The following is a 24580-nucleotide window of genomic DNA, read 5'->3' as shown; positions in this document are numbered from 1 at the left end:
TTTTCTTCTTTTTTTCAAATATCCGGACCCTGAGTAACATTAACTTGTGCTTATATTTATTTGCCTGTCACTTTATCACAGAGAGTTCTTAATGAAGACTCTTCCAGGAGTTCATCAGGACTAGGCAAGATAAATTTTGCATAAACTGTTTTCCCTGAATTTGTAAATATTTTTCTTGGAAACTTTGCCTCATACTACCGCTCCTTGTATCTTGAATTGGATTAAATTCTTCCTGTTCAGAAATGTTTTTGATGTTTATTATTACCACTCTCTTTTACGTCCTTTCCCCCAGTTGGGAGGCCCAGATCGCTCTTGGCATTTGGCCTTTATGAGGACGAGGCTGATACAGGTTTGTGTCAGTTTATTCCCAGCTTTTCTACATGGTTATACCCACTGAATTCTCAATTCAGCTCGGTGAAGCATCACGTTTATTTGTGGACTACTACTGCACGGGTGGGGCGGGAAAGTGAGATCCTGTTGTCAAGGAGCTTACAACTAAAAAGGGTAGTAAAAAAAACCCCTAGGAACCTGTTAAGTGTTAAGTAACTGGAAAATGCTCGGAGACGTATCAACATCACAAAAGGAGAAATCTAGAAAGGGGCAGATGAGCTGCTGGAGTTTTCGGGAGGAAGTGGGGCCTGCAGTAGCGGAGAGACACGGGGAGGAGGCCAGATTCACTTCATTAGTCTTTATTAATAAATTGTCGGGGAGGAATGTTGAGTCGATTCTAATGTGCAGATGACTTCTCGATTCCGAAGTCCCCTCTGCGCTATTTCGGGACGCAGGGTCACCCGCCAGCGACGGGTTGCGTCCCAGCCGCTGGTTCCTTACCCGAACGCCAGGCAAGCTTTTCCTCCAGAGTCCAGTCGGTCCTTGGAGGGCCGGCTGAGAGCCGGTCCATCCAGGCGTGCCCCCACCGCTCCAAGCCTGGGCCCGCCCAGCTGACTTTCCCTTTGGCTCAGGCACCTGCCTGGCCGCCCCTCGGCGGGGTCCTGAGGCGCCTCGAAGAAGCGCGGTGATTGGCTGCGGCTCGGGGCTGGAGCTTGCCTCCGACGCCGCTTGACAACCGCAATCTGCGAGGCTGAGTCGGAGAGGTACTTCGGCTGGGGCGGACTCGGGGAAGAACGGAGTGTCGGTCTGATGGATTGACGTGAGGGCGGCAGAAGGGAGGACCGGCGCCAAGCACAGACTCAGACCTCCGCCCTCGCGCTTCAGTCCCAGCCCAGAGCCGGCCGCGTCGGGGCCGCGTCCGCCGGCCTCTTAGTCGCTTTCTCCCCAGCCCCTTCTCTGGACTGGTCCGGGAACCCTCAGGTGAGTGACTCCGGATGGCGGAGGCGGGGTCGGCCGCGCAGCACCTCCAGTTGCCATGGTCACCGGTCGCCACCTGTCACCACCTGACGGGGTTCCGACCCAGGCAGCCCTTGGCCTTTAGGGTGGCGTTTGCGGCCCGGGAGAAGGGTCTCGGGTAGGGTTCGGTGGCGCAGGGGACCGGGGTCGTGGGTGAGGGCCAGGGAACTGCCGTCCCCAGTTTGGAGGCCGCCGCTCCTGAACCACACCTTCCCCTGTCTGCCAGCCGGGCTCTGGGGCAGAGCGACGCCCCTCGCCCTGGTGCTTGTCGGCCCCCGAGCGAGGAGCGAGCGCAGGGTGGGTGTCCACCTCGCTGCTGCTGCGAGGCGGGAGGGGAGCTGGCCGCGCGGATTCTTCCTCGGCCCGCTGCGGGGCCAGGTCGAGAACTGAGGGGAGCGCTCGCGTCCCTGTCTGGGCACGCCTTGGCCGGGAGGAGGGGAGGAAGCTCGGGACTGGGAGCCGAGCCTCGGCGTGGGGCAGCTCCGCGGGGCCGGCTTTGGCCTTATCTTACGTCAGTGGTCTGTGGGAGCAGCCTTTGAGGGGTCTGGGCAGGGGGCGGGGAGAGGTGTAGCGACTGGGTTTGGAACCCGGCTTTGCTGGGGCGGGGGAAGCGCCTGCGTAGAAGACGCGGGAGGCTGTAGAAGTCGTAGGGTTCAGCGGGTCGCGTGTATTGGGGAGAAAAAGATTGGGGCTCAAGCTCTGGGGCGAGTCATTGGGCATAAGGGGCGAGAGCAAGAGGAGGCAGGGACAGCATTGACCAGCGTTTGATTGTTTTCTTCTCTAAACCCAGACGTGCGGTCTGTAACCAGGCATGGTATCTGAGCGGAGCGTTTTTGGCAACTTGGTTCTCTGCATAATGAAAGGAGAAGTCTTTGTTCCACCCAGATTCATAGGTTGTGATCTAACACTTATTTCCCTCCCTTTGTTGTAGACTTCATAGAATGCATCAAGATGCATCAAGAAGTAAATGGCACAGAAATTAACATGTAGGATTTAAATATGCTACAAATCTTTTTTTCCCCACAGTAAATCCAAGTAAAAAAATTTTTTTTTGTCTCCGGTATTGGCATGAGTTGTATTGTAGAGAGGAGAAATGCCTAAGAACCCATTTTCCTTTATATGTCATATCCTGGAGGTCTCATTTAGGAGGAGGATGTAATGAACAATTTTACGTTAGGTTTTAGGGGGTAGATTGCTTCCACACGGGAAAAAAAATTTATTATACAGTGAGGGAAAGGACAAGTAATTAAACCACTAACAGTATATTGTCAGGTAAAATAAAGACAAAACACTCGAACTTCGATGTCATTAGAAATATGTAATTTTTTGAGAAGGGATTTTAACATGTTTATCTCTCCTTCCTACTTCCCAATTCTTTTCTTTCTTTCTTTCTTTTTTTTTTTTTTTAAGCCAGTATGAGGAATATATCATAAGAGAACAGGGGTGTTATCCTAAGTTCTTAGTTACATAATTGTCCTCAGTCTCTTTTTCTGTTTGTGAATTTATCAGTTACTGAATGGACAGCACGTGATAAGGTTAATATATATATATACACACACACACACACAGAGCAGTTTGAGAAACACTTCAAAATAAGTATGAAGAGATGCAGTTTTCCTTAGTGGATCAGTAAACTGGAAATCAGATTGCCCGGATTTAAGTTTCATTTTGCTATTGATTACAATATACTTTGCTCTTGATTGCATTACTACTCATCCTACTGTAGAGTCAATATTTAATCCTGTAAAATGGTAATAATACCTACTATTATTTTAGTCTGGAATGGGCTCTTCAGTTGAACAGAAGAATCTATTTGAAAGTGTTTTGGAAAAAAATTAAGGGATCTGTTTATTACCTTTTTTTCTTTTTCTTTTCTTTTTTTTTTTTTTTTTAAGATTCTTATTTATTCATTTGACAGAGAAAGCTCAAATAGGCAGAATGGCAGGGAGAGGGAGAAGCAGGCTCCTGGCTGAGCAGGGAGCCCAGCTCTGGGCTCTATCCCATGACCTAAGCCAAAGTCAGCTGCTTAACCAACTGAGCTACCCAGGTGCCCCTGTTGATTACCTTTTAAGAGAGTAGAGTATTGGCATGATCCACTTAGTATTTTGAGGTCCAGAACCTTATTTATTTTTTTTAAGATTTTTTTATTTATTCATTTGACAGAGATCACAAGCATGCAGAGAGGCAGGCAGAGAGAGGGGGCAGGGAAGCAAGTTCGCTGCTGAGCAGGGAGCCTGATTTCCGGGGCGTACAATCCCAGGACCCTGGAATCATGCCCCCAGCGGAAGGCAGAGGCTTTAACCCACTGAGCCACACAGGTGTCCCTAGAATGGAGCCTTCTTAAGATTCTCTCTCTCCCTCTGCCCCTCCCCCCTTAAAAAAACAAGAGAAAAGCAAAATTTTTCTACTTGCAAGAAAATTATTGGAGTCCTGTACTGTCTATTACTGTGTAATAAATTACCTTTTCCAAAACATTGGTTTAAAGCAACAAATAGTTTATCTCACTGTTTCTGAGGGTCAGGAACCTGGGGCACAGCCCTACTGAGTACCTCTGATTTAAGGTCTTTCTTAAGATTGCAGTCAAGCTGCAGTAAGGGGCTGTGATCTTGTCTGAAGATACAAATCAGGGATGATCTCCATCCAAATTCAGTGACTTGGGCCTTTGTTCCTGTGGGCTGTTGGACTGAGGGCTTCCATTCCTCCTGGCAGTTGAGTGGTTTTTTGCCACTTGGATCTTTCCATAAGGTTGCTTCATGACATGGCAGCTGGCTTCCCCCAGCGTGAGAGTCTGAGAGAATACACGCCAACACTCAGGACTCACACTGTCATCTCTTTACAGAGCTTGAAAGTGACATCTCAACACTTCCGCTGTGCTTCTGTGCAGAAGTGAGTCGCTAAATCCAACTCATATGTAAGGGCCAGTGAGTACAAAAGGTTATAAACACTATTAGGGTCACTGGTGACCATCTTAGAGGTTACCTGCCACAGGTGCCTTGTAGGGGGTATATAAAAATTTTCTGTCATTGGAGGCATTTATGTATAGGTTGGCAGACCATCTGTTAGAGGTAAGTATTTGAATATTCTGTATTAAATAGCGTGGACTAATGTACTTTCCACTTCAGTTCTGTGATAAATATATAAAACTAAGAAAGTAGAAAAGTTAAGGATAGAAAACTTTAATAGGTAATTATATAGGATGTTTTTTGTTGTACTTAATTTAGTAGTTAATGCTTGTATAATTTTGGCATTTTTGGTACATTTTTAAGTTTTTGTGGCTCTTGGTTTAGTAGATTTCCTTATATGTTTCTGAATGTTGACCTACTGACTTAAAGCCATTTTCTAAGATAGTTCGATTTTTGAAGTATACACAAATACCTCAAGTTCTGCTTTTTCCCTTTGAAAATAATAGAGTGTGTGTGGGAATAAAACATGAAGGACACTTTTAATCTATTTTACAAAGCACACTTTTTACCTTGGTTTTAGGTGTGATAGAAAACTATGCTGGAGGCCTCATTATATAATAAAAGGTGAAATTGTGTTCTTAGATAAAACGTCCTTTTTATCGTAAAATAAAACACACAAAAATAATACTGTATGAAATTATGAGTATTTTACTTTGACCTTAGTTGAATAGCATTAATTTGTGCTTAAAGTTTAGAATTAATTTTTATTACAAATATTAAGATTGTAAACTTTCTACATTTCTTACATCTTTATGGGTTGAAACTCTGCTTAATATACATTTGAATTTTCACTATGAGCTGCTGTGATGATTTAAGGAATAAAAATGTTTTAAAATCCTGAATTCTTTTTATGATTAACACCTAAAGCTTTTGGCTGGAAGTCAGGAGACTTGGAGTTTAGCTCTGTCTAACGTCAAATAATAATCATATAATCAAGTGATGGCACTGTTGCTCAGTAGTAAGTGGGATTCCCATTTTGAATTGTTTTAAGGAATGGACTTGTTTTGGTCTGTCCATACTTTAGCTTCCAGGTTTCTTTTGAGATCAGTGACACAGTCTATGAGTTTTCTGACTGGAAGCTGTTCAGTCTGAGACCAGAGAACACAGCAAAGATCTGACAGGTCTTAAAGAGATCTGCTGAACCATATTTTAAGCAAGTGAGCTATAAGTTTATTATTTAAGAATAAAAATAATTCTCTAAACATTTTGTTTTTCAGTCTAAAATTCTTACTGCCTTGGGGGCGCCTGGGTGGCTTAGTTGGTTAAGCACTCAGCTCTTGATTTTGGCAAGTCCTGATCTCAGGGTTGGTTGTAAGATCAAGCCATGCTGGGCATGGAGCCTGCTTAAGATTCTCCTCCTCCTTCCCCTCTCCATCTGCCCCAACCCGCCTCTTGCCACCCTCTCTCTTGCAGATACTATCTTTCTACTAAATAAATAAATAAATAAATAAAATTCTTATGCCTTAAATCAATGCTAATTTTGCTTTTAGTTGTGGTCTAAAAACTGAATTATGATTAGTAGTAAAGCATTTGTTGAAACACTTAAATTTATTTAGATTTATCTAGATTTCCTCATATTTTGGTGTGGTTTTCATGGATACTTTATTTATACTTTTATTTATTTATTGGATTTTATTTATTTGACAGAGAGAGACATAGCAAGAGAGGGAAATACAAGTAGAGGAAGTGGGAGAGGGAGAAGCAGGCTTCGTGCTGAGTAGGGAGCCAGATGTGGGGTTCTATCCCAGAACCCTGGGATCATGACCTGAGCTGAAGGCAGATGCTTAACAACTGAATCACCCAGGCGCCCCTATATATATATATTTTTAAAGATTTTATTTCTCGGGACGCCTGGGTGGCTCAGTTGGTTGGATGACTGCCTTCCACTCAGGTCATGATCCCGGAGTTATGGGATCGAGTCCCGCATCGGGCTCCCAGCTCCATGGGGAGTCTGCTTCTCCCTCTGACCTTCTCCTCACTCATGCTCTCTCTCACTGTCTCTCTCTCAAATAAATAAATCTTAAAAAAAAAAAAAAAGATTTTATTTCTCAGAGGGTACGGGTGCAAGCAGAGGGAGAAGCAGGGTTCCTGCTGAGCAGGGAGCCTAGTGCCAGACTCTATCCCAGGACCCTGGGATCATGACTTGAGCCAAAGGCAGACGTTTAACCTACTGAGACACCCAGCGTCCCTTCATGGATACTTTAAAAATTGAAGCCCATTTTATTTTTTTTTTTTAAAGATTTTATTTATTTATTTGACAGAGATCACAAGTAGGCAGAGAGGCAGGCAGAGAGAGGGAAGCAGGCTTCCTGCAGAGCAGGGAGCCCGATGCGGAGCTCGATCCCAGGACCCTGAGATCATGACCCGAGCCGAAGGCAGCAGCCCAAACCACTGAGCCACCCAGGCGCCCCTTGAAGTCCATTTTAAACTTGAAAGTTAAACTCCAAAGTTCTTAGATCTAATTTTTCTTTTTCTTTTTTTTTCTTTTTCTTTTTTCTTTCCTTCCCTCTTTCCTTCTTTCCTTTTGGTTCCCTTCTTATCAGTTTCAATACTGCTTATTTTTTGATGGTGGTATTCATTTAGATGATTTTAAACTTAAGTGGGGCTTATTAAATAAGGGTTAAGTATATTAGACCTGGGCGCCTGGGTGGCTCAGTGGGTTAAGCCTCTGCCTTCGGCTCAGGTCATGATCTCAGGGTCCTGGGATCAAGCCCCACATCGGGCTCTCTGCTCAGCAGGGAGCCTGCTTCCCCCTCCCCCCACCCAAGTATATTAGACATGGAGAGTTTTTTTAAAAATGAAAAGTAGTACTTACTTTTATTTTTTATTATTTATTTATTTGAGAAAGAGAATGAGAGGGGAAAAGTCCGAGGGAGAAGCAGGGTCCCCGCTGAGCAGGTACTCGGATGCAGGACTTGATACCAGGATTCCAGGATCATGACCTGAGCCAAAGCCAGTCATCCAACCAACTAAGCCACCCAGGCACCCTCTACTTTTATTTTAGTTTCTTACACAGTTGAGCTAATACTTTTTGTCTCTTTTACTAAAAGTCCCTGTTTAAAAGTCTGATTAGACTGTTATTAATACAGACTTCTATTTATTTACTCTATTAACATTGTTTAATAGGAAAATAATGTGAAAGATAATAAAACTAGGGTCCTCTGTTGGAATAATTTTTATTAAAGATTTTATTTATTTGTCAGGGAGAGAAAGAGAGTGAGCACAAGCAGGCAGAGGGAGAAGCAGGCTCCCTCCTGAGTAAGAAGCCTGGGATCATGACCTGAGCCGAAGGCAGATGCTTAACCAACTGAGTCACCCAGGCATACTTGTTGGAATAATTTTTAAAGATTATTTCAGTACTATGAAGCTTTTTCATTTTGGCATATTTAGATGACTTTTCATTTCGTAACCTTCCTTATCTTTGCCCTTCACTTTCTTGGGAATTAGTGTGATATAGCAGAAAGAGCTGCAGAATCTCACAGACTGTTTCCAATCTTGCCCAAAGGTATAGCCTTTGGCTACTGTATTTCCTTCGTTTCCTTTTCCTACTCTTTTTCCTTTTCTTCCTCTTTCTCTCTCTTTGCTTGTCCTCTTTGTATCTGTATTTCTGTCAGAAATTCTAATTTTCATTGCTACAAAGCTTAGGATATGATTGGGGAGAGGGAGACAATTTCTTGTCTGGCTACCAAGATTATATATCTATCTATATACATAGTTATATATATATATATATACATATATATATATATATGCCAGATTAACCATGTATAGATTATTAAATAAATACTGCCTCCTCTTGTTTTGCTATCCTGTTAAATAGGTGCCCTCTGGTATTTTTTATTTATTTATTACAGATTTTATTTATTTATTTGTCAGAGACAGCACAAGCCAGAGGGAGAGGCAGGCAGAACCTCCCATGCATCCCATCTTCTGGTACTTTTTACGGTGTCAACATGGATACCAGGATGTATGTCCTGATGCACTTTTGAAAGAAGTACTTAGTAACTTGTGAAATACATGTTGAGTCTTAATGTAAATACCGGGTTAGGTTTTTTTTTTAGTTTATTTAATCTCTGCACTCAATATAGATGTAGGGCTTGAACTCACAACCCTGAGATCAGGGGTTGCATGCTTTTTCTGACTCAGCCAGCCAGGTCGCCTAGATACTGGGTTGATTTTATTTATTTATTTGACAGAGATCACAAGGAGGCAGAGAGGCAGAGAGAGGGCAAAGCAGGCTCCCTGCTGAGCAGAAAGCCCGATGTGGGGCTCGATCCCAGGATCCTGGGATTATGACCCGAGCTGAAGGCAGAGGCTTAACCCACTGAGCCACCCAGGCGCCCCACTGGGTTAATTTCTTAAACTTACAAAGCCAGGGGTCTTCGTCTGTCAAGTGGGAATGAAACTGCCTATCTCATAAGATTGTTATAAGGATCACTTAAACAATATGAGTAAAGATCTTAGAATAGTACCCAGTAGTTTTTGCACTGTAAACATAGCAGTTGTATTGTATTCCAGTTGGCAGGTTGATGTGGAAGAGAACCTTTCAGATCTAATCTTGTAATTTTTCAGTTTTCTCTTTTTAAAATTAAAAAATTGTATTCATACAAGAGATATGTGTGTAAACATACAAGTGATACATGAATGTTTTTGAAGCATTCTGGTAATACAAATGATAAAGAGTAAAACAGTCTCCCTTCAGCCCCTTTCTCTTCCCAATTTTATGCCTTGCATCCAGTACCATTCCTGTCCTCAGAGGTAACCTTTCTTAACAGTCATATGTGTCCCACTAGACCTTTCTTTGTTACTTATTTAGACGTGGATATCATATCTTCCCTTTAAAAAAATTAAGTGAACATATTTATATTGATCCATTTAGCAAATATTTATTGATAGTTATATTGTTCTGTGATGTGCTTTTGCATTGTGAGGATGCATTTGTATTCTATATTAATGAATTTACCATAATTTAACAATTCTATTGATGAGAGCTCAGTTTATTTCTAAATTTTCTCTATTACAAGCAGATATTCAAGGAGCATCATTGTCTATGTACCTTTGTGTATATTTGCAAGGACTTTTTTAGGATAGGTGTCTAGAAGTAGAATTGGAATTGGTAAGTCAGTATAAACATTGAAAATTTTCATAGGTAGAAAAACAGTAAAATTTTCATAGGTAGAAATTTCATGCTGTCATACTCTCTTTCAAAAAGTTTGTCCCAATTTAAATCCTTTTTTAAAAAGATTTTATTTATGGGGCGCCTGGGTGGCTCAGTGGGTTAAGCCGCTGCCTTCGGCTCAGGTCATGATCCCAGAGTCCTGGGATCGAGTCCCGCATCGGGCTCTCTGCTCAGCAGGGAGCCTGCTTCCTCCTCTCTCTGCCTGCCTCTCTGCCTACTTGTGATCTCTCTCTGTCAAATAAATAAAATCTTTAAAAAAAAAAAAAAGATTTTATTTATTTATATGAGAGAGGGAGAATGAGCATGAGTGGGGTGAGGGGCAGAGGAAGAAGCAGACTCCTCGCTGAGCAGGGTGCTCAACTTGGGTGCCTAACATGGGGCTTGATCTCAAGACTCCGGAATCATGACCTCATGACCACCAGCTGCAACTGAGCCACCCAGGTGCCCCCAATTTACATTCTTTTTTTTAATTAATTGCTTTTATTAACATATAATGTATTATTTGCCCCAGGGGTCTGTGAATTGTCAGGCTTACACACTTCACAGCACTCACCATAACACATACCCTTCTCAGTGTCCATAACCAACCACCCTCTCCATACCCCCCCACCCCCCGCCAATTTATGTTCTTAACACGATATGTGAAAGGACATTTACTCATGCTCTTGCCAACACTAGGTATCAGGTCTTTTTTGCAAAACCAGTAGGCCATAAATGGTATCTTATTTTAATATCACTTGTGACGTTGAACTTCTTTTCATAAATTTATTGGTCTTTTATAGTTCTGTGTATTGTCTGTAGTCTTTGTTCATTCAATTGGAATTTTGAGAGGTATTGATTTGAATATGCTATTTATATGTTCTTAGTGGTAATCATTTAACTGTTTATGTGTATTAAGTTTATTCCTACATTGTCCTTTTTTTTTTAAAGATTTTATTTATTTATTTGACAGAGAGAGATCACAAGTAGGCAGAGTCAGGCAGAGAGCCAGAGGAGGAAGCAGGCTCCCTGCTGAGCAGAGAGCCCGATGCGGGACTTGATCCCAGGACCCTGAGATCATGACCCGAGCCGAAGGCAGCGGCTTAACCCACTGAGCCACCCAGGCGCCCCGGGACTTTTTTTTTTTTTTTTTAAGATTTTATTTATTCATATGAAAGAGCATGAACAAGGGGAAGAGCAGAGGAAGAGGGAGAAGCCGACTCCCTGCTGAGCACAGAGTCTAATGTGGGGCTTAATTCCAGGATCCTGAGATCATTCATGACCTGAGCCAAAGTCAGACACTTAACTGACTGAGCCACCTAGGCACCCCTGGGTTGTGGGACTTAATTACATAGTCTGAGTCAAAAATAGTTTTGTTTTTTGATTTTTAAGATTTTATTTATTATTTAAGATTTTATTTATTTATTATTTATTTATTTATTAGAAAGCGAGAGAATACAAGCAGGCAGAGCAGCAGGCAGAGGGAGAGGGAGAAGCAGGCTCTTCACGGAGCAGAGAGCCTGATGCAGGGCTCCATCCCAGGACCCTGGGATTATGACCAGAGGTGAAGGCAGATGCTTAACTGACTGAGCTACCCTGCCACCCCAAGTCAAAATAGTTTTGCTTATTTTGTAAATTTTTAGTTCTTTAGCAATTAAATATGCTTTTTAATTTTTGTGGGTTTGAATATGGAAAGAACACAACTATTTTAATCTCATAAAGATTGAAATAATATTTGAATCAGATCTGAGATATTTAAAAAATTACAAATCATTCTCAAATGTTACTTCTTTATATATGAAATGAACACATTATATTCATTATATTACTAATTCCTTCCAGTTACTTGCAATTAGAATTTTCAAGTAATTTGCAATGGGAAATTCATTACTTATGTTTCATACTAATTATTATTTTTACATATTTTGAATAAGTAATATTTGTACATGATACAAAATTCAAAAGGTACAAAAGAGTATATAGTGGGAAGTCTTCTTTCCATTCCTATTCTTTAATTATCCAGTTTTCTTTTAAGACAGTCATTTTTATCTATTTTTTCTTTTCCCCAAAGATATTTTATGCATATGCACAACATTTAGTTTATGTTAATTGAGTTTTTTTCTTTTTATAGCTATGTTAAGCTGCACCTGCTTTAAAGATAATTTGGTCTGTAGGCCAAAATTATTCACAGTTCCAGAAGGTAAATTAGAATAATTGATGAATAGAGCACAGCTGTCAACAATAAGCTGTCAACAACACATTATACATCCATGTCACAAACGTTAGCTGATTAGCAGACATGACAGAGTTTTGCAATTAGAAGGACTTTTGTTTGCTTAAATGATTTAAAACAAATCTATTTTCTTTCCTCTTATTAAACTGACCTTATAGATTAGAGACTTCTAATTATTCCAGACTTTTTCCCACTAAGAATTTATGTATACTTTCTTTTTATTGAAATGTGACTTAAAGCAAATTATAAAACTTGAAAGGAAATCATAGAAATTACCCAAACTAACCCTATTGTTTCATGTATGAAGAAATTGAAGCCCGTAGAGATTGACTTGCAACATCACAAAGGCCAGACATTTACAGTTTCAAATTTTTAGAATGCTATTTTATTAAAAAGATAGGTTACAAATTTGTTTCTCCATTTTTTAAAAGATTTTTAAAAATTTTTTTGAGAGAAAGAGAGCACTAGTAGGGGGGAGGAGCAGAGTTCAGAGAAGTGGAGCCCAACCTCCCTGGGCTCAGTCCCAGGACCATGAGATCATGACCTGAGCGGAAGGCAGATGCTCAACCCACTGAGCCATGCAGGTTCCCCCTTTTCTCCATTTTTTAAAGGAAAAGGTACAGTCTTAGTTTTTATTATGTCCTAGTTTGGTATTATATTAAAAGTCTTCCTAGTACTTCATTTTCTTATCTGCAATGGTAAGGCAGTGTTATTCATTGTTAGGCACTCTGTAATACTCAGAAGATTAAAGAGAATGGTTTTTATTGGGTGGGATGGAGTTGGAGATTAATGGAGCCTTTCTTAAGTACTCTTTTCTTGACCATAAAATTTATAATGGCTGTACCTTGATTCCTTTAATCTCATACTTGTAAATCATTCTTAGCTTTGTGCATTTTTCTTCCTTCCTAATCTATATTATAAGTTAGTGAAGGAACACTTCAAATGTTCCTCTTTGTGAAGGAACATTTAAATCATATCTATTTATATTTGATTAGAAAGCTACCACTGATATTTTTTCATGAAACTATTTCCATATCCATATACAGAAATATATATAGAAGTGAATTTATGTTAACATTATTTCTTTTTTTCTTAACATTTTATCTTTAATCTTTGATTTCTAAAAATAATTTTATTTCTTGCCCCTTAATATATTCTTCAATGTCATTTGAGTAAGATAGGAATCAGTATGAGTATAAAGACCTTATTTGGAATTTAGTTTCTATAGATATTAATTATATTTAAGTACTGAAATACTAACGACCTACCAACTGGTGTCCAGATGTACTCATTATTAAAGAAAACTTATTTCCTTATTCACTTAGTCCAGAGGTAGATATAAGCAAAAACTAATTTCTTAAAGGAAAATCCATAAAGATTTTTTTGTGATTTCTTTATATGTAGATTTATCATTTATTATAGAAATACTGAAACATTCTGATTTTGTTTTGTTTTGTTTTCTGTTTTCAGTAGAACACCCTTTATTGTTGGCCCTGCATAAATTCTGCCTGGTGAGTAATTGTTCACATGTACCATGGGCTGATGTGTCTACATAAGATACTGTCAGAGCTGACTTTAGTTAAATAAAGGGCCAGAGCTTTATCCTTTTATTTTTTCTTTGTTGTTGTTTTTTAAGATTTTATGGATTTATTTGAGAGAGAGGGCTCACAAGCACAATCAGAGGAGAGGGGCAGAGGAAGAGGGAGAAGCAGACGCCTCACAGAGCAGGGACCTGAGCCAAAACCAAGAATTGGACCCTCAATCCACTGAGCCACCCAGGCACCCCTCCATCCTTTTGAATGGCTTTTAGAATAGTAGTAAAGAAAATAATTTACTCTGTACCTTTTTAGAGACATTTCTTCATTAATTGCATCTTAAATTATTCAACTAACATTTGTTGAACACTTAACATACTGTGCATTTAATTTTTTTCCAAGATTTTATTTATTCATTTGACAGAGATCACAAGTAGGCAGAGAGGCAGGCAGAGAGAGAGGGGGAAACAGGCTCCCTGCTGAGCAGAGAGCCCGATGCGGGGCTCCATCCCAGTACCCTGAGATCATGACCTGAGCCAAAGGCAGAGGCTTAACCCACTAAGCCAGGTGCCCCTGTGCATCTCATTTTAAAAGATAATTTTAGTTGTTTCTTAGCCAGTTAACTCTGTTTTATATCTCCCCTGAGGATGGGGGATGAAACACTTATTATTATTTTTTAGATTTTTATTTACTTGTCAGAAAGGGAGAGAGGGAGCATGAGCAGGGGAAGCTGCAGGCAGAGGGAGAAGCAGGCTTCTTGCCGAGCAGGGAGCCCAATGTGGGACTTAATCCCGGGATTCTGGGATCATGACCTGAGCTGAAGGCAGATTCTTAACCAACTGAGCCACCCAGGCATCCCAAGAAGCATTTATTATGGAATTCTACTCTTCTGAATTAGAGAAGAATTCTAGCTTTATGGGGATTAATAGTTTGAAATTAAAAATATATATGAATTCTGTTTTTATATCTTATCTTTAAAACTTATAATGTACATAATTTCTAAATTATATAGCTAGGATTTGGAGAGCATCTACAAATGTTTCAGTAACAGAATAAGATATAATCATCAAGCATATATCTAGGTTTGTTTTAGTTAAAGATTTTATTTGAGAGAGAGCACAAGCCTGGGAAGGGCAGAGGGACAGGGAGAGGTAGACAAGCGGGGAGATGCTGACATGGGTATGTATCCCAGGATCCCAGGACTCTGAGATCAGACCTGAGCTGAAGGCAGCAGCTTCCCTGAATAAGCCACCCTGATCCTTCTTTACCTATGTTTTATTTTTTAAAAATTATTTATTATTTATTTTTAACTTTTTTTTTTTTTAAAGATTTTATTTATTTATTTGACAGACAGAGATCACAAGTAGGCAGAGAGGCGGGCAGAGAGAGAGAAGGAAACAGGCTGTGTGCTGAGCAGAGAGCCTGATCTGGGGCTTGATCCCAGGACCCTGAGATTGTGACCCGAGCTGAAGGCAGAGGCTTTAATCCACTGAGCCACCCAGGCACCCCTTTACCTGTGTTTTATATTATATCCAACAACAGTGAATTTTATAAGAATTAAAATTCTGGGTTAGGTGGTTAAAATACTATTCTACTAAGAATTTCACAGTCTAGAATTAAAGCTTGTGTTTTAAAAACATCCTGACCAATTCTATGTTAATTAGGAAACATTTTCTCTATCCGAAATTTAAATGTAAAGTCAATGTAAAATACGTATTTGTAAGAATTATTTAATAATCAGAAATGATGGCAACATTAAACTTGTAGTTATGATTTAAAGTGGGACTATTGCCATAGATTTATAGTAACTCCAGAGTTACTCCATATTTAGACTGAATATTTAATAAATAGAGGCCTACAAAATGTTCAGCATCATTGGGTATATTGAACAACTTTAGAAAATTACATCTCAGTTCTGCACTGAGTTGTATGGTTGGTACATAGTGATATAAGTGAAGTCCCCTCTCAGATCTTAGAGATAGATAGAGGGGGCAATTATTTTTCTGATGACTAAATTAGTTAAGGCCACCTATTTTTTTTTTTTTTAAGATTTTACTTATTTATTTTAGAGAGAATGCGAGTGAGAGAGAGAGGGAGCATGAGAGGGTCAGAGGGAGAAGCAGACTCCCCGTTGAGCAGGGAGCCAGATGAGAGACTCAATCCCAGGAGTCCAGGATCATGACCTGAGCTGAAGGCAGTTGCTTAACCAACTGAGCCACCCAGGTGCCCCACTTAAAGCCATTCTTTTTGTTTGTTTGTTTGTTTGTTTTTAAAGATTTCATTTATTTATCTCTCTACATGAGAGAGATCACAAGTAGGCAGAGAAGCAGGCAGAGAGAGAGGGAGAAGCAGGCTCCCTGTTGTGCAGAGAGCCTGATGCAGGGCTCAACCCAGGACCCTGAGATCATGACCTGAGTCAAAAGCAGAGGCTTGGGGCACCTGGGTGGCTCAGTGGGTTAGAGCCTCTGCCTTCAGCTCGGGTCATGATCCCGCGGTCCTGGCATCGAGCCCCGCATCGGGCTCTCTGCTCGGCGGGGAGCCTGCTTCCTCCTCTCTCTCTCTGCCTGCCTCTCTGCCTACTTGTGATCTCTGTCTGTCAAATAAATAAAAAAAAAAAAAAAAAAAAAAAAAGCAGAGGCTTTAACCCCCTGAGCCACCCAGGCGCCCCAAGCCATTCTTTTGCTAGTAAGAATTACATGAAGATTTGGGAAATGCTAAAATCACTAATCATGGTGCTTTAGGAGTAATCTCAGGGAGGCAGTTCTGAAATGTAATTAGAATTTAGTGAGTAGAAATATTAATTTTAGTGTATCCTCTTTTGAATAAAGTCTCTTTACAGGAGGACGGGCAGCTCAGAAGAAAGCAAAGGGAAACCCAAAGCATGTGGAACTGGGGCGGCTGCCCTGTTGAGATTTTTTTTTTGGTTATTTGTTTGTTTCTTGAGGCAAGCATGTCCTTATTGTTGGAGATGGATGTAGGAGATTAACTTAGTCTGATGTCTCCCATCCAAGTACTAACCAGGCCCGACGCTGCTTAGCTTCCGAGATCAGACGAGATCGGGCGCGTTCAGGGTGGTTTGGCTGTAGACTAGTCTGATGTCATTAACTATTTGAATCATACAATTCTCTACCCATGTTCTGTCCTTTGTTTACCCTACCATGTTCTCTAAGAGAGAAAACGTACTCATTCTTGTATGCTAGACATTTATACTTCTCATTATGAAGAAGTTGATAAGTTGGAAGAAAATTAACATGTTTGTGTACATGTATGTTTGTTTCTGTGAGCTCTGTTAAAGTTAGTTCGTCCTGTGAGAAAGATGTGCTTACAGTCTTTTTGATCTGATGATGTGTCTTTGCAGCTAATCTTACTGTTAGCATCGTAGTCTTTTGTACTGCTCTGAGCTTTGACCTTTGAAAATTGCAACAAGTTAGGCCGTTTAACTTGTATGTCCTCATCTATGAAATGATCGTCAGAATTCCTCCTAGTTCTAAATCTTTATGAATTCATAACCTATGTGCTTAGTTATTGCACTGAACACTAAAAGGTAACATAAGAGATTGTAGAGAGTTGAAATATCTTTGTTTCATGTTTAGGTTCATAGTATCAACTTGACTTAAAGTAGCACTTTTTTAACCAGCCTTAACTTTGTTTGGCTTCAAAGGACAAGGTATAACATTTTACATATTGCTGCTAGACTATAAGCTTCTTAAGGACAAGGCCAGTGTCTCCCAAGTATAGAACAGTGCCTATCACAGAGAAAAAGCAATAACTGCTTATGGAATGAGTATATACCTAGAGCAAGTTATTTAGAACATAGCTAAACATGGTTATTAGTGACTTTTTACAATATTCTTTACTTTGGCAAATTTTAGAAATGTGTAAGAATAGACAATAATACTATCTCAGTCCATTTGGGTTGCTGTAACAGAATACCATAGACTGGGTGGTGTATAAATAGCAGAAATTTATTGCTCACAGCTTTGGAAGGTAGAAATCTAAGACCAGAGTGTTAGCATGGTCAGTTCTGATGTGGCCTCTCTTTCTGGTTGCAGACAACTGTCTTATTGCATATTTTCAAGGTGGAAGGGTTGAGCTAGGTTTCTGGGGCCTCTTGAAGGACACCTAATCCCACTAATCACTTCCCGAAGATTTCATATCCTAATACCATCAATTTGGAGATTCGGATTTCACCAGATTAATTTGGGAGGACACAATGTCCTAACCATAGCAAATATAAATGAACTTTCATTTATCCATTATCCGACTTCAGTAGTCATGATTATTCTTATTTCTTCTTTATCTCCTCCCAGTCCCCTCTTGTATTGTTTTGAAGCAAATCACAGACTTTATATCATTTAATCTGTATTATCCCATTGTGTATCTCTCAAAGACAAGGACTTAAAAAAATTACAGCCATAACCTTTATTACACCTTAAAGAATAACTGATTTTTATAAATAATAAATTAATTTTACTTAAAATACCTGTACTAAATATTTCCAAGAAATCTCTAATGTGTAGTTTCCAGACAGTTAATAGCACTTAAAAATAAAACAGTAAGAATAATTTTTATTTTTGTTCTGTTTAATATTTAGGCTATCAACATGACGGCTGAAGAAACAGTGAATGTAAAAGAGGTTGAAATCATTAAGCTAATTTTAGACTTCCTGAATTCAAAGAAGCTTCACATTAGTATGTTGGCCCTTGAGAAGGAAAGTGGAGTCATAAATGGCCTGTTTTCAGATGATATGCTTTTTCTGAGGTATGATTTCATTAATACTATGAGTTTTGTAGCTCTTTCAAAGTAGTGTTAAGTATTAATAAGGTAATATGTGTATCATGGGTAGATATAATCATGAGAAGGCTATATAAGTATAATTTTTAAAATTTGTTTTTTTAAAAGATTTTATTTATTTACTTAAGAGATAGTGACAGAGATAGCGAGAGAGCACAAGTGGGGAAGAGAGGGAAAAGTGGCTCCCTGCTAATGAGGGAGCCCAATGTGGGGCTCGATCCCTGGACCCAGCGATCACAACCTGAACTGAAGGCAGAGGCCCAACTAACTTAGCCACCCAGGCATCCCTATAAGTATAATTTTTAAATATAATGCTTGTTTTTGTAATGGAACATTTACAAAATAATGTTCTCTAAAGAATGCTTTCAGTAGTAAGATCCAGAGGTCCATTAAAAAAACTAGAGTCACAACTCCCTTATGGTTGTGGTGTCATCACAGAAAATACTTGAGTAAGAAAGCGGGGACTCCAGGCAGATAAAATATTTCTGCAGTGCCATTTTTTTTTTGCCATAGAAGTGAATATAAACCTATTCATTATAGAAAATATAAAAAAATAAAGAAGAAAAATTACCCACCACCCAGACAGACTTCATACTAATAATTTTCTATACATATTTTTTAAAAAATGCAATTCTGTTGCCTTTATAATTTAGTATCCTTTATCCATTAACATCATAAGCATTCCCTGTGTCGTTACAAATTTATACTATAAAAATTCTCAATTTAATTTCCTATGGTTCCCCTATTTTTAGACAAATTATTTCCAGTTTATCTTAAATAAGTGTTCTGTTGAGCATCTTTTATACATAGGGCTTTTTCTATATATTGGATTATTTCCTTAGAACAAGATTCTTGGAATTGCAGAGCAAAAGGGAATTAACATATTTGCCAAAATGCAAAAAGCTAAATATATCCTAACTTGAATTGGATGGAAAAAGGAAAACCCAAATTTCCATACAGAAATGTATTCTTTGCTTATGTGATGCTGAATATCCTTTCACAAAGAGTACAGATTCTTGGAGATAGCATTTTGTGAGTTGGAAAGCCTTAAAAGATTAAGTATCCCTAAGTCATGAAAAAGGAACTTAAAAAAAAAATCTTTACTATATTAAGAGAATTTATTTAAATTGCTTGAACTTTTCTGTATTCTGTATTATGAATGTCATTTAACCCTGAGGAGCTTAGTCAATGGTAATCACCAGGAACCAGTACGGAGGCCATATTCTTTTGGCTCTCTTTCAAGCATTGGTACTCCTGGTAATTTAGCAGTGGCTCTCAAATATGGCCCCTCGAAGAACCTGCTGGGTATTGGGATGAAGTTTTGCTGGTCTGAGGTGAAATGCAAAGAATTGTAGAAGGGTAAATTTTTAAATTAAATGTATTCATCATAAAGGACTCACCTTTGAAATTATGGTCCTTCCTACCTTTTTTTTTTTTTTTTTTAAAGATTTAATTTATTTATTTGACACAGAAAGACACAGAGAGAGAGGGAACACAAGCAGGGGGAGTGGGAGAGGGAGAAGCGGGCTTCCTGCTGAGCATGGAGCCCAATGTGGGCCATGATCCCAGGACCCTGGGATCATGACCTGAGCCGAAGGCAGACGCATAACGACTGAGCCACCCAGGCGCCCTCCTTCCTACTTTTTAAATATTAAAATGCCTATTTATAAAATGATTATGATATGCATTATGATTGCTTTTTATTAATGTTCCTTATTTGCAGACTCAAAGTTGGCAATCCGATATAGATCCTCCTGCCTATCCCTTTTAAAATTTTACTGTTCTAAAAGCCAAAAATAGGGAAATTGCTATTATAAAAGAGCAGCCATAAGAATGCCTTAAAACTTTTGGAAGTTCCCATAGACCACTAAAGTAGGATGAAATATGTTCGTATTCCTTGCTGTTTTTATTTGTAGAGTATAAATTTTAGTGTCAAATGCCTCAGAGATATAGAAATCACAGTTTAGAGCAGGATCTCTCAACCTCAGCACTACTAACATTTTGGGCCAGATAATTCTTGGTCCCGGGGGGGGGGGTGCAGGTTGTCACGTGAATTGTAGGATGTTTAGTAGCATCTCTGACTATACCCAGTTGATTGCCAGTAGCACCCCCCCACCAATTGCGACAATCCACAATGTCGCCAAACATTACCAGATACCTTGGGGACAAAATTGCCCCAGTGAAGAACCACTGATTTAGTAAGTCTGGAGCATACCTGCACACTGGCCCCTAAGTAAGACAGAAGAGCTTTAATACTGAAAGATGAATAGGAAAATAAAGGAACTTTTAGACTTGGCCCAATGTTTTTATATACATGAGAAAAACACATATGTTAGAATGAGAAATGGTTGCAGATCAAAAATTCTTCTCATATAGGTTATGTTGTTACAAGTAAGTTGTGAAAAATTTACTTAGAGGAGTTAAAGAACCATGTAAAATGTTAACCTCATTACAGACTTCAGACTGGTTTTAATGTTGTCATATTTATTCTGCTTTTAATTAGTATGAGGCAAATTGGATAAAATGCTGTTTTTTTTTCCTTTATATAGGCAGCTAATCCTTGATGGTCAATGGGATGAAGTTCTTCAGTTCATTCAGCCTCTAGAATGTATGGAAAAATTTGATAAAAAAAGGTAAGATTTCTTCTGAAGCTTTTAATGTCTTATCACTGGTAGAGGCTTAGCAAAACAAAACAATAAACAAAAATTTAAAAACAAAACTGTTAGCTTTCCTAGAAAATAGTATGCTCAATCCAGTTGAGTTGTATCGAGGACAAGTTGCATGTACTTCAATTGATTGAAAATCTTATATATAAACTTACCTTTTTTGACAGTGTCTGTACAAAAAGTCACAAGGGCCATATTTGAAACAGTTGTTTCTTCATAATAATATGAAGATTTTAAAGTTGTCATTCAGTTGTCTCCTGGCCTCCATTATTTCTGATGAACACTTAGCTGTGTTTGTATCCTGATTCTCTTTTTTTCTTTTTTCTTTTTCTTTTCTTTTTGTCTTTTTTTTTTTGGTTCCTTTTAGGTTTTTTTTTTTTTTTTTTCGGTAACATATAAATAACATATTAGTTTCAGGTCTACAATACAGTGATTGGATATTTGTATATATTGGGAAATCATCACGGTAAGTCTGATTAACATTCATCCCTGTACATAGTTACAAAAACTTTTCTTTGTTGTGAGGAATATTTTTAATGTCTCTCTTAGTGACTTTATTTTTATTTTTTTTTTTAATTTTTTAAAAGATCTTATTTATCCATTTGACAGAGAGAAATCACAAGTAGACAGAGAGGCAGGCAGAGAGAGAGAGAGGGAAGCAGGCTCCCTCTGAGCAGAGAGCCCGATGTGGGACTCGATCCCAGGACCCTGAGATCATGACCTGAGCCGAAGGCAGCGGCTTAACCCACTGAGCCACCCAGGCGCCCCTCTTAGTGACTTTAAAATGTATAGTACAGCATTATAAACCATTGTCATCATCCTCTACATTATATCCCTATGATTTTATAACTGGAAGTTTGTATCTTTGGATCCACTTCACCTGTTCTGCCCATCCTTCTAACTCCTGACTCTGGCAACAATATTTTATCATTGGCCTTCAGCAGTTTGATTATGATGTGCTCAAGTGTGGTTTCTTTGTATTTTTCCTGCTTAGGGTTTGCTAAGTTTTTTGAATCTTTAAGTATATATATTTTCATCAAATTTGGCAACCTTTTGGCCATTACTTGTAAATATTTTTTTCTGCCCTTTTCTCTTTTCCTCCTGGGACTCTATGCGGTATCAGATGACAGATATTGTCCCATAGGACTGAGGTTCTGTTCCTTTTTTTAAAACATTTTTTTTCCTGTGTTTTTTTTTTTTAAAGATTTTATTTATTTATTTGTCAGAGAGAGAGAGATCACAAGTAGGCTGAGAGGCAGGCAGAGGGAGAAGCAGGCTCCCTGCCAAGCAAGGAGCCCGATATGGGACTCGATCCCAGGAAGCTGGGATCATGACCTGAGCCAAAGGCAGCCGCTTAACCAACTGAGCCACCCAGGTGCCCCTCCTGTGTTTTTTCTTCAGTCTGGATTATTTCTACTGATTTACTTTTAGAGTTCACCGATGCCTTTTCTTTTTTTTCTTTCTTTTTTTTTTTTTTAAGATTTTATTTATTTATTTGACAGAGAGAGATCACAAGCAGGCAGAGAGGCAGGCAGAGAGAGGAAGGGAAGCAGGCTTCCTGCCAAGCATAGAGCCTGATGTGGGACTCAATCCCAGGACCCTGAGATCATGACCTGAGCTGAAGGCCGAGGCTTAACCCACTGAGCCACCCAGGCGCCCACCGATGCCTTTTTCTGCTATTAGCAGTCTGCTCATAAATAATGCATTTTTCATTTCAGATCATTGTACCTGTCCATTTCAGAATTTCCTTTATCATTTTTCTGCTGAGATATTTCCATCTGTTTACTCATTGTGACTATATTTCCCTTTAAGTCCTTGAACATATTTATAGTCGCTATTGCTTGCTAATAATAGTCTTTGTTTGCTAATCCCAACTTCTAGGTCATTTTAGGCTCAACTTCTGTTGATTGCCTTTTTCTTAACTACGAGTGACTTTTATTTATTTTAATAAATCTAGTCATTTTTAAAATGTCTTCTGCATATTGTGGATTCATTGCTGAGACTCGATTCTTTTATCTTCCTTTGAAAAGTGTTGATTTTTGGGGCACCTTGGTGGCTCAGTGGGTTAAAGCCTCTGCCTTTAGCTCAGGTCATGATCTCAGGGTCCTGGGATCGAGCCCCGCATCAGGCTCTCTGCTTGGCGGGGAGCCTGCTTTCCTTCCTCTCTCTGCCTGCTTGTGATCTCTCTCTGTCGAGTAAATAAATAAAATCTTAAAAAAAAAAAAAAAAAGTGTTGACTTTTATTCCTGCAGATAGTTAACTTGGTCCACTCTCACTTAATGGATGTCAGCTGAGATCTTGGTTCAGTTAATTAGGCTTTCATCTCTTGCTTTCTCTGGGCTCTTTGGAGTCCCTTTGCATCTTCACAGTTTCAGAGATAGCCAAAGATTTGGGCTGAGTTAATATAATAGATGTTGGTGTATTTTTCGTTATAGCTTCTTTCTTTTTTTTTTATGTCTCCCTGCTTTTCAGCCACTCTTGCAGTACCAACCATTTTTGCTGACTTTTCAATAATGTGGAACTTCAGCTTTCTGCTTGAGATTTAGGTTACACTATGTTGACCAGAGAGTGGTCCCCACCGGAAGACCTTATACCTTTGAATCTTTTTTTCCCCCGCTAAAGATTTTATTTGTTTATTTGTTAGCAGAGATCACAAGTAGGCAGAGAGGCAGGCAGGGTGGGGGGCAGGCTCCCCACTGAGCAGAGAGCCCAATATGGGACTAGATCTCAGGACCCTCGGGTTGTGATGTGAGCCGAAGGCAGAGGCTTTTACCTCTGCCTCTGCCTTTTTACCTCAGTGTACTGAACCACCCAGGTGCCCTGTACCCTTGACTCTTACCCAAAAGTTCTTTTTTTCAAGGATTGACTTCCCTCTTTTGTCCATTCTTCATTCATCTGGAATAGTATTTTGACCGTCTCCTGCCTTTACATAGCACACACCTGATCATCTTCCAAGAGTCAGCTCTTATAAGACTTTATACTTCCCACCCCTTCTGATAGAATTGGTTTCACATTCCTTTGAGACCTTGCTGTACAGTATACATATTTCATACAATTTTTTAGATGACCCTCTTTTTGAAGGCAAGGATTTTGTTTTATTTTACACATATTTGCTACCATAACAATGTTGAAAGAATGACTGAAGTTTCATTATTATTTATAGTCCATAGAAATACTTTTTCTTTAAGGTGCTTAAGGCATCCAACATTTTTAAATTCTTAGGCAAGTCAAGCAGACTCCTCTCCCTGAAACATCTCTGTTAAAAAGTTTTTTTTTGTTGTTCCAAAGATTTTATTTATTTATTTGACAGACAGAGATTGCAGGTAGGCAGAGAGGCAGGCAGAGAGAGAGGAGAAGCAGGCTCCCCGCTGAGCAGAGAGCCCGATGGGGGGCTCCATCCCAGGACCCTGAGATCATGACCCAAGCCGAAGGCAGAGGCTTAACCCACTGAGCCACCCAGGTGCCCCTCTGTTAAAAAGTTTTAAGGTTTAGGGACACCTGCGTGGCTCAGTCAGTTAAGCATCCAACTCTTGATCTCAGCTCAGCTCTTCATCTCAGAGTTATTGAGTTCAAGCCTTGTGTTGGGCTTCATGCTGGAGCCTCCTTACAAAAAACAAGTTTTAAAGTTTATGGCTATTTTATGACTTTTCAGAAATATTCGTGTTTTTTTTTTAAATATTATTTATTTATTTACTTATTTGACAGGCAGACATCACAAGTAGGCAGAGAGGCAGGCAGAGAGAGAGAGAGGGACGTGGACTCTCCACTCAGCAGAGAGTCCAATGTGGGGCTCTATCCCAGGACCCTGCAATCATGACCTGAGCCGAAGGCAGAGGCTTTAACCCACTGAGCCACCAGGTGCCCCAGAAATGTTCATTTTTTTA

General features: G+C 39.5%; 1 protein-coding gene across 8 annotated transcripts in view; it reads left to right on the top strand.

The window, feature by feature from the left end:
* The first annotated feature begins 998 nt into the window (after window positions 1-998).
* The window catches only part of WDR47 (WD repeat domain 47), a 64847-nt gene continuing 41265 nt past the window's right edge, over window positions 999-24580 (top strand). For 2 of the 8 annotated variants that reach the window (XM_059375622.1, XM_059375617.1), the window contains exons 1-4: window positions 1001-1311; window positions 13172-13212; window positions 17831-17997; window positions 20580-20663. In XM_059375622.1, coding sequence (XP_059231605.1) covers window positions 17840-17997; window positions 20580-20663 — 242 coding nt within the window. In that variant the 5' untranslated portion in view covers window positions 1001-1311; window positions 13172-13212; window positions 17831-17839. Of the gene's footprint in view, window positions 1312-4186; window positions 4234-13171; window positions 13213-17830; window positions 17998-20579; window positions 20664-24580 lie in introns of all 8 variants that reach the window. The other 6 variants (XM_059375625.1, XM_059375623.1, XM_059375621.1 and 3 more) reach the window with 5 other exon arrangements.

The sequence above is a fragment of the Mustela nigripes genome, chromosome 14 (assembly GCF_022355385.1).
Source record: "Mustela nigripes isolate SB6536 chromosome 14, MUSNIG.SB6536, whole genome shotgun sequence".
NCBI classification, from domain to species: domain Eukaryota; kingdom Metazoa; phylum Chordata; class Mammalia; order Carnivora; family Mustelidae; genus Mustela; species Mustela nigripes.
The sequence above is the reverse complement of the archived record's forward strand: the minus strand, read 5'-3'. Positions and strand labels throughout refer to the sequence as shown.